The 11,198-nt window shown below is 26.5% G+C and overlaps 2 protein-coding genes across 2 annotated transcripts; one reads left to right on the forward strand and one right to left on the reverse strand.

The window, feature by feature from the left end:
• The first annotated feature begins 1,315 nt into the window (after positions 1-1,315).
• On the forward strand, positions 1,316-3,098 carry LOC145844567 (uncharacterized). The gene is made up of 3 exons (XM_082951966.1): positions 1,316-1,364; positions 2,055-2,161; positions 2,653-3,098. The coding sequence occupies exons 1-3, from the start codon at positions 1,350-1,352 to the stop codon at positions 2,957-2,959; spliced, it is 429 nt and encodes a 142-aa protein (XP_082808092.1). The 5' UTR covers positions 1,316-1,349; the 3' UTR covers positions 2,960-3,098.
• A 5,299-nt stretch (positions 3,099-8,397) lies between these two features.
• Positions 8,398-10,302, reverse strand: LOC145844070 (acyl-coenzyme A diphosphatase FITM2-like). The gene has a single exon (XM_082951409.1). It carries the CDS (start codon positions 10,292-10,294, stop codon positions 9,449-9,451), a length of 846 nt encoding a protein of 281 aa, XP_082807535.1. The 5' UTR covers positions 10,295-10,302; the 3' UTR covers positions 8,398-9,448.
• Between the last annotated feature and the right edge of the window lie 896 nt (positions 10,303-11,198).

Genomic DNA, 11,198 nt, shown 5'->3' on the forward strand with positions numbered 1-11,198 from the left:
ATTAAAATTTATTAATGTTCCTAGCTAACTCACAAACTTTAAAATCAAAACGATTTTTAGTCAAGTCATAAGCAGTTAAGTGTCATAACCATCATGATCGATACACAAAACAATAGGTTGAAAGCCCTTGAACTAAACAGCATTCTTTTGTACATTTGTGGGAAAACGATTTATTTGCAAATTATTACTTTTGCAAAAAAAATCAACACTTTCTGCCTTTTAACTAATTTTTATTGTAAAAGTAGTTATTAAAAAGCTTGATAATGTAAAAACATAATTAAAAAATTTTCTGTTTGGAAACTTTGTTGTAATAAACATACAATTCAGAATATACCGGACTTTTATTTAAAAAATCTTTAACTTACTGGTTACTGATAACAGTTTTTAAACGATTTACTTTGCTTAGTACTTCTAGGTTGTACACTTTTATAAAGTTGTACCTTACTTGTTCAAAAATTTAGTTGTTTTTGTAAACGTCCAAAATACCAAGGTTACAAAAAACTTAGACAAAATATGTATTTTTGCATGAACTACAAACCAATATAAAACTTTTAAACAACTAAGTTTATCTAAATAAATGTTAAATCTTTAAACTCAAAAAAACTATAAAATAACAGTATAGTAAAGTTTGATAAAAAATATTCTCTTTTTGTATTAAGTGTAAGTATGTTATTTTAAAATTGAAATCAATGTGAAAGTAATGCAAGATCGTTTTAATGAAACTAAACTTTAATCGCAAATTTTTTTATCCCAAATTAAGTGCCTAGAATCGCCTTTAAGGTAAAATTTTTATATTGTAATTTATAAGTAACTTTGTGTTTGTACTTTAATATTTCTAAAACTGATTTTATTATATGCTGTGTATAATTTTTTTTCATATAGCTAAAATGATCTTTTTTTTTTTAAATATATGAATATTTTTTTGATATCGGTTAGTCAATTATGTTACAAATTATATATTTTTTTATCATATTTTACCTAAAATTCCAACGATTTGTGTTTCAAAGAGAGTTTAAAATTACATCCTGTGAAATATATTAATGTTTACATTTCAATGAAGTCTAGTGCTTTGTTTCGAAACTAAACTACAAAAAAATAATTAGTGCTTAGTTTCAAGAAATATTAATTTAATACTGTTGTACGATCTAAAAGTTTAAAGTTTTATTTAACAAATAAGATACTGCGAAATCTCCAGAAACAAAACCAATTCTAAGTACTAGTTTTTCAAAAGTTTTACGTAAGAGGAAAAAATTTTATCCGTTTTTTGCTATATAAAGGAAAATGTTTCAAAGCTTTTATCAATTCAACTTTGACTACAAAAACTACTTTGTGTCTAAATCTACAGAAAAATGATTAAAGGAAAGGTGAACTAACTTTGTTATAATTTTTCTACACTAACACAAGTTTTTTTATTAATCGTTTTAAAATTTACTTGACATTTGATGAATGAAATATTTAAAAAAAAGTAAGGCTGTTAAAAATGATACAAAATTAGAAAGAGAAACAAAGAAACAAATATATTTTTCTATTAGTAAGTTAATTGAACAAAAACAAAAATCGAAGATGCTCAAAAAATTTTTAGTCTATGGACCTGAGTGTACGAAAAAGCTTTCGGTAATCGATTTAAAAACATAATGACTTGTAGGCGCTAAATACCAAATATATTTTAAAAGTGTATGATAAGAGCAAATATATTGTATTGGAGAGCAATGTAAATGTGCAAAAGCAGTTGTTAAACAAATCAAAAATTAAATAACCTTTAAATGCACAAAGCTAAACATTAGATTATGCATGAAAAAAAAATTTAATTAAAACTTTGGAGAAAACCAAGGATTTTGAAACACAACAAGTAAATGCGTTCCACATACTTGTTAAACATCGAAACAACACTTTTGAAAATAGTATACAGTTTATATACAAGATTATGTATGCAATTTTAATTTTATACCACTAAAGTTATTACTTTTAGGCATGGTTTTCACAACAATAAAAATAAATATTTAATATTTCTAGTCAATTTTTTATTAAAACAACATATCTCAACTTATGTTTAGGTCGTTTTTGCTTTGTCTCTCTACCTGCTAAAGCTTGGGTTAGCATCAGGAACCAAGATGTATGCATACGAAGCTTACCCAAGACTTCCAGTGTACATGAACTTCAGGTTAGCCGGTTTAATTTGAACTCAAATCAAATTTTACTTAAATTTTTCATGCTAATTGTTCTTGTTTGAACGTTTTGCAATTAAGCTTTAGGTGTTTCAAGAGTACAAATAAAAAACAAAATGCTTTAAATAATTTATAAATAATAAAATGATTTAATTATATAATTACATTAAAAATATGTACTTTAAGGACGATTGAATTAGGTTGCTACAGTGTTCAATAGTAATGCATTACTTATGTTGTTTTTTGTGTTAGAATATGCATTAATCAATAGAAAATCGTATAATTTGAAACAGCTGACTTCGGTATATTTTTCAGTATCTGGACCTTTTAAATCATTAATAGTTTTTTTTTATTCGAAATACTTTAGAAATAAAGTACTTTTTAACAAAAACGACACGACTTCGCTCAACCTAAAGCAGCATCTACTTAATAAAAAAACACTTCAATGTGTACCATGCAGTTTATTTAACAAATTTTTTATCCCCAGGTACTTTCTGCGCGAGTACAGGTGCAGCATCAGGACATCAGGCGGAAAGCCCAGGACCATTTACTCGCCGTCGGGCGCCCTGGCAGCATGGGATAACATCGAGATAAGGTGCAAGAAGCTGGGCGTGGACTTCCACGCGGCCAAGTGCAAGAACCTGAACTGCAACTTGAAGAAGTTCAACATCAACAAGCCGCAAACTCTAAGGGTGAAAACGTCCCCCGTCTTCGTGGCCAAGCACCTGAACGGGATGCCCGAAGGAGTGGAGACCCTGATCCCGGTGGCTTGCTACTGCCACGTTCTTAATTGATCGTCTGAGTTGCGGTTTTGTTGGTTAGCTTTCCGAAAGCTAATAACATTCTAAGTTTTGTGCTTATGAGTTTTACTTTTTTCCACTTTTCATGTATTTTATAACCAAACTTTGAGCATTTGTTTGAATAAATTTCTGATTCTTAGTTACTAGTTGTTTTTTTTTAATTTATGAGTTACTGTAAGTACATACATATAAAATATTTAAGCCATTGTAAATTATTTACGAATCAAATTTAATTAAAACGTAAAAAACATTTAGATTTTTTTTATTGCGAGCATTTATCTAAGTTTAAGTTAAATGGTGAATGTTTAAACACTTTTTTAATGTTACCTTTTAGTAAAAGTAAAGATATAATGTAGTTTTTTTAAAGCTCTAGCGTGGGTATATCTTATTTGTAAATTTTTAAAATCAAAACATTTTTAGTTAGTATTTATAACCAAGAAGTTATTAAGCGTAAAAAAAATGGCAAAGCATATAAAAATTAGTTTAAAAAATAAGCATTGTGCTTTAATATTTGTAATAAAATTTTCGTTTAATAGACTCTTTATAATCTTTTAATAAGAAACTCTTTTTAATATACGAATTGCAAATAAAGATTCTAAAAAACCATTGTAGAAACTTACGGTTAATTTTTTACAAACCTAATAAATTAGGGCTAAACATTGTTTTTTTGTCAGCAAGACATTTTTAAAAGAAAGTCTAAGCGGGCCGCGTAATATTGAAAATTGTAAGTTATGATTACATTTTAAATACAAGTTCCATAAAGATCAATTTCATTTGCACTTCATAAAATTATTTTAAGCTATAAAAAAAGTCGCGGGCGGGCCAAAGATTTTTGTTAGTGGTCTGGAACCAGCCTGTAGGTCGTACGTTGCCAAGCCCTAAAATGCAAACTAAAAAATGGTATAAAAACTAACAAATTATATAATGGTTATTTTTTTAGCTGTAAAAATACTTAAACAAAAACATAAACTTTTTAAAACTTTTTTACTAGTTTATACAAGAAAAATTGTTTATCGAACGAAAAAAAAAAGAGCTCTAAAAATATTTGTGTCCCAGACAAAACGTTAAAAGTTATCCAAGTGGTGTGCGACTCGATAACCGAAAAGTTTTTTCATGCACCACGTCTTAGGACAAAACATTTTGAGCGCTTTTATTTGTCGTTCAATAAATAATATATATAAAACTATTTATGTTGAAGGAAAAAATTGTTGTTTTATTCAAAATTTTATGTTTATTAGGAACATTGATAAGGTACGAACCTTAAAACCAGGCAAAATCGCGTACCTTATACTGTAAGGCTTACAGTTATGAGACAAACTTTACCCTTTTCACACCAAATAGTAGCTAACACCTATTATTTTTAATACTATGAAATAAGTTTACTTTGCATGAGTTAGTTACAATACATATGTTTATATTGTATAATTCATACGAATATCATCTTTTCATTCATTTTATTTCATTTGTTAAAAAAATATAATAAAGTTTATTTTTTATCTTTATCCATTTTTGTGGTTTAGTACGTACTTAAATGATGTTATACTGTAATCAAAATCCTTATAAAAAGAAAAGCGAGTTATGAATCTTGAGTAAAACAACTCAATAAACAAAGAAAAATATTTTTTAAATTAGAGAAGTTTTTGTTAGAAAATTTATTTGAAAGTGTCCTGATTTGCTCATTAATCCAAATAAAAGTTCAAATTTAGTCCAGTTTTGTTTCTAAAAACTTATAAATATTTTGATGAAATTTTTTTTACGGAATCTAATAAAAAAAAGTTTTTGAAGATAAAATTTATCAATAAGTTTATGGATTCTAAATATTATTTCAACCTTTTTTTTAACAAAAATGTTTTTGCAGTTTTTGTATGACTTAAAACATTTATATAATACAAAAGCAAGCATTGAATGGTCGCAGGCCAAATTTAAACATATAAATATTCGCGGCCTGCAGTTTTAATTTTGATTCTTCATATCAGACCCAAAATATTTAGTATAACTTTCGAAATTCCCGTAAATTGTACTTTAGACCTTTTTTTCTTAGAAATTAAAATGGGATGAAGGTAGTCTGCCTCTTATGTTTGTATAAGACTGAGACTGATTTTTTTGATGGTTTTAACCATATTTTATTTTTTGTCGTTCATTTTAAACCACATAAAGTATAGTGTAACTTCGAAAGTTTTCTTTTGCGAGTCAAATTAGCTTGCTCGCGGGTCGCAGTTTCAGCTTTCATGGGCCGCATCAAACTCAAAAATATAACAAAGCACCGCATGTTTACTCTTCGCGGGCCGAAATTTGCCGATCCCCGCACTAATACAATTAACAAAATAAATTATTTTTCAACAAAATGTTCTAGAACTATTAATCTGCTTAAATATTAATTATAAGGATCTTTCCAAACCAAAATAGAATTAAGTTTGTCCTAATTAATCTTTTTATTAGTGAAAAAGTCAAGTAAACAAACAACATTTTTCAAAACTTAGTAATTTTAAAATTTCATTGTACGAAATAAGTTCCTTACAAGTTACAATTTAACAAAGGTATGTATTTGAACTTATACTTTATTTTTAAATTAGTTTAAAAGCATGTAGGCAGTTTCTTAACAATAACTGCCAAAAAAAAAAGTACTTTTTTTCAATTTAATTTTTCCTGATTTAAACAAAAACAATATTTTTGTTAGGGGGTGCGGAGAATTAAAAATCCCCAACCTTAAAATTTTTATTTTAAACTAGTTCGACAATTTTTCGGTACAACTACATCAGTTTATAAATGTAACAAAACATTTGTTTGAAAAAAATAAAATTGACTATAAATATACACAATTAATGCAAAAAGCTACAATTTATAAAAATTTTAATTACTTTAAATCTAATAAAATATATTCTGTTCCTGCTGTAGTTGTCCCTGCTCGTTTTATCTCTTCTCGAGTTGCTCCTGCTTTTACTCATTTGTCTTATTGTTTCTCACGTTGTAGTAAATTTTAAACAACGACTATGATTTAATAACATGGTGCTGAAAGTTCATGCAGTTCCAGAGTTTAGCTTTTCATCATTCCATTGTGTATAAAACTTGTATACGTTCAAGTTGCAGCTGACACAGATTGAGCTTGCTGCTCAATTTTACGAACATTTTGAACAAAACTAATTGAGCAGGGAAATTAACGTCGGTAATGTATACATTTGGCTTTATTTGTGTACAACTTCATGATAGCATATATTTTTTGTAATACAACATGTTCTTTTAAATATCATTTTAAAGCTCAATTCCTAAGCTTTAGTTTAAAGTTGTTTTTTATGTATTTTGGGGCGGTACAGATGAAACAGGGCCCAATTTTAAGCAGCGTGTTTAAAAGCTTGAACTCTAAAACTTTTTGTACACTTTATTTGTTATTTTTAGGTGGAGCAACAGCTCCGGCGTTCCATCCACCCGACGCCCTTAATTGCGACCACATATATCGTTATTGAGCGACAAAAAAAGCGCTTAAAATAATTATTTTAAGGACCTAGTGTATGAAAAACTTCCGGTTATAGAGTTGTACACTACTTGGATACAGTTTCAAGTTTGTCAAGAACGCTAAATATATATTGTTTACTTAGTTTAATATTAAAGCGCTCATAAAACTTTGGTACAAAGTCCTGGTGTTCAAACAAAACTTTCCGGTTATCGTGTCGTACACCACTAGGATACAGTTTAACGTCTTGTCCAGGACAATTCGTTTGATTAATATTCTTTTCTAAGGAGAGTCGGTAAAAATGAAGCATCTTAATTTTAGTAGTTCAAAAACTTGGACTTTTTTGCACTTATTTATCAATTTAGATGCAAGAAAATTTCGTAAAAAAAAATAGTATTTAAAACCACTAGATTTACAAAAACCGCTTCTATTCTAGATACATTTGATCTGTACTCAGAAAAATGAATAAACAATAATGCAGATTTTTTGATAAGCAACAACTGTTAAGAATAAAATATCTATACAAGAGCGCTACGGACTTATACAGACTTTAGCTGACCATTTTATAATTTAACACATAAAATTTTATTTGTTTTAGTTTATCTACTTTTATAGTACTTGATTTATTCGTTTTAATGAATAAAAAAATGACGTTTTTTTTTGTTCAGAGTACATACAAAGAAAAATTTATTTTGTCTAGCAAAGTGTCTATAATCTAAAACACTAAAAATAATGCTCATACCATATGTTTTCCTTTTAATATGGTAGTCAAAATGTTTTACTGAAACATTTATATCTGTAAAGCATAAATTATTTACTCAAATTTAAATTATTAACTCTTTTTTATTTGGTTTAAAGTTTATTAGCTTCAAATTAAAAATGTAAATACACTACTAGTTTTTTTAACTCAGTAATGTATTTTCAAATGTTTATATAAAATTAATTATTTTGTTATCAACTCAGTTAATATTTTTCAAAAATAATAACAGTAAATACTTTATTTATATTACGTTACTAAAGAGAAAAATCTGTAGCAGATATAGTTATTGAGTTATACAGCTAATATATTTTACAACAAATACTTACTGTATGTAGTTGATTTATATATAAAACTAATACCAGTTATTAGTTAATGCGGCAAGTAAAAAAAAACTATCTTAAATCAATTAATTTGTAATGCAATTAGTTTGTACAGGTATTCAAGTCTAAAAAAAAAGAGCTAAAACTATGACAAGTACTTTTTCAAAGTACTTTTTCACAATTAAATTAGAGTTTGCTAAAAACTGTACAAAAATGATTATTTTATACGATTAAGTTAACCGTCATTTTAATCAATTTATATTAATAATAGTATACTTTTATTCTATATACTGGAACTGTTTCAAGCCTCTATTACAAAAAAATATATTTTTGTATATAGCTATTAGCCACAACTAATAACTTAAAGGTGTTATTTTCAAAAAAAAAGTATGTGTCAAGTAGTTATTATTAATAAGAGTTAACTTTCTAAAAACCATTCAAAACTATTTACTAAGTAATTAGTTTTCAAACTTGATATAATTAAAATGACAAATTATGTTTTAAAACTACATTTCTATCGGTAGAAAATACTTGTATGACTAGTTTTGACTAATAGTAAAACGCTCTATTTTAAGTATATAGTCATTACTAAAATATATTAATATTTTATTTTATTATGGTAAAATTAAATCACATAACTAAAAAAAGAATTATGTTATACTGATCTAATAAAATTTATACATTTAAAAACTTTGTTTTAAACCACAAATATAAACAATAACTGTAAAGACATTAAGTTAATTATAATCAAAGAATAATAACAATTTGCGCGCAAAAATAGAACATTAAATATACCATGAATTTTATTAGCTTTTCAACAAAAATTAAAATTTTCAAAGTTATATTTTCTATGGATAAATTGCAAAACCTAAAAATGACTAGCTAATATGTAAATTTGGTACATAATAATTTAATTAAATCTGTACAGCAGACACTGAGTTACTATAAATTGCCTATAAATAAGCATTTGTGTTGGTATAACTGCAAAATTATTGCTTCAATGGATCTGATTATTAACATTATGATTTTAAGAATTTCTATAAATATTATCAGAAAGTTTATATAAAATAAAACTTAAAAAATGAACTTAATTTATTCTTATTTAAATATAAAAAGGATTGGAACTACCTTAACTACAGTATAGGTAAGCATATTTATAGATACAAGAAAAGATTCTGATATATAAGAGTATCTCGGATCTAAAGTTAAGGAAGTTTTTTTAAAGATATTTTTATATAAAGTTGGTTACATTAGCAATTAAAACTTATTTATATCAATAAACATAACAGACATTAAAACACTTATTAAAAGTCTAATTAGCCAGAAAAGTACCTAACAGCTTAGTATGATAAAATAAAAACAGTTTAGCTTCATTCAGCTGTGATTAGTTTTAAACTTATAAGATATAGCAAAAAAGTTTCGTTTAAGTTTACAAAAAATCAACTTTAAGCAGTCTTAAAAAGTGTCGATAAGGAGCTGCATCTTCAATATTAATTTTCTTTAAAAAAATTTTAAAACAAAATAAATGCACCAAAAATACATTAGCTATTAAATTCAAAAAATAAAAGTATTTCAGACAAAAAATTATATAGTTTCACACCAAGCAACATTCCAACAATACTTTGCGGTAGTAGTATAAAACTTACACACAACTCATATGTTGAGAACTATACAACAATATTTTTTATAAAGTAATTTGTTATAATATACTGTAAATTTTAATTAAATCAAATAGATTTGTTATACTCAACAAAAAATGCTGCTCTAACAAATTTTTTTCACTTATAAAAATATATAATAAATAAGAAGTTTAAAAACCTAAATAAAATATTTAATTTTTTAAATTTAAAGTTAAAACTTTGAAATTTCTCAGATAAGCACCTAAAATAATTAAATCTTATTTTTTTAAAGTAGTTCTGCATATAACAACATCATAACACAAAAAACTTTTAAAACTATTGTTTTTTACTAACTGTACTTAATAATGTAAACAAATGCCCCTTACCAGGCATACCAGGTGAGATTTTACTTTTGTACCACTCTTTGTAAATTGCCATCCAAGAGGTTATAGCTATCCCTGCTCCAAGTGGCTTGTCTATATAATCGTGAAAGTATATACATGTGACTAACATCATTGTGTACCAGAGAGCTAACAGCAAACAGTTGAACACATAAAATGCATAAATAACTTGTTCGGTTGCTACGAATCTTTTCTTAACAGTTGTTAAAGATTTTGAACCAAGAGGAAAAACCAATGATGCTTTTGAAGGAATCTTGTTCCAGTGCTTGTGAATCTGCAACTCAGAGGAAACAAAAAGAATTATAAATGAAAGTAAAAAGCAGTGTCCTGAGATATCCAAAGAAGACCAGAAACCATTTAATGACTTGCAGTTTGACTTTGTTGTGCATGTAAAATCTGGAACACCCGTTTTCAATTTGCAAACTCCCGTCCAATGATCAACTGCTGGAAAAACAACTTGAGCCCAAAAGTACCAAATAGCAGTGCCACAGAGTAATCTTAGGATCGATCTAATAACAGATGATTTCCAGTAATCAACACCATAAACATAAGAAGTCAAAATCATGTATGGGCCTATTGAGATCAAATTCCACATCCAGGCTTTTTTAACAAACAATTGGTTTAATATGTTGTATTTATTAGATAGATAAGATTCAGGTACATCAACGGCTAAAGGTACTAATGACATAAAAATTACAGTAAACCAAATTAACAAAACATTAATGTTTGGGTTTAGCAATAACTTTTTTGAAAACTTACTAAAAAACGTTTTTGAAGTCATTACTTGTTTTTGTATTACCTGTAAATTATTTTAAATTAAATTTGACTAATAAATATTTTCTACAAATATTTTTAGCTACATCTGTTTACAATATCTAGTTAAGTTATTATTAAAATCATAATTAAACTTATTAATAAACATAAAAATTATTCACCAGCTTAAATAACATAGCTTTTGTACAATTTGTAAGTAAATTTTATGTCAAAACAATAAATACTTTTATTTTTAATTTAAAATTTAAAAAAAAAACAATTTAGCACCATACAAGTATAAAAATGTTAGTATTTTTTTATTCACACAAGTATAACATTGCAGGCTTTCGACAATTTAACACAAATCCTACCCTGAATCATTACTTAAAAACATCTAAAAAAATATTTGTACTTCCTGGGCAGTTTTTATTTTACCTTAACTTTCTATATGCTTATATATTCACGGTTGTCACTATTTGAGAAAATAAACCAAGTTGTGTGAAAAAAAATTTTTACAGCAAACTAGTCAAAGTTTATAAAAAAATTTAAAACATAAAAGGTAAACTGAAATTTTTTTTAACTATGCTTCATACTTTAAAAAAAATTGTTTCATGTAAGAAAATACCTAGTAAATAAAAAAGGTTTACTTACAGTAATAAAAACAGTTTGAGACTAAAAAAAATATACAATTTAGCCCGAGTTAAAAAAGCCAGAGTTTGCCTCAACTTTTTTAAATATTCTGAAAAAGTTTAAACTAGGCTTAGTCAGCCTGATCTAAACAATCTAAATAGATTTAACTTGTTATAAATTTGTAAAAGTATACTCAATTTGCAAAGTACACTGCTTCTTCATTAATACGGCCATGTTGGGCAAGCTTTCTTGTAAACAAGGCTGGACAAGAACAATGTACTACTTTTTTAACTAATTTACCT

Source organism: Thalia democratica, chromosome 9 (genome assembly GCF_965202585.1).
Source record: "Thalia democratica chromosome 9, ktThaDemo2.hap1.1, whole genome shotgun sequence".
In the NCBI taxonomy this organism is placed as follows: domain Eukaryota; kingdom Metazoa; phylum Chordata; class Thaliacea; order Salpida; family Salpidae; genus Thalia; species Thalia democratica.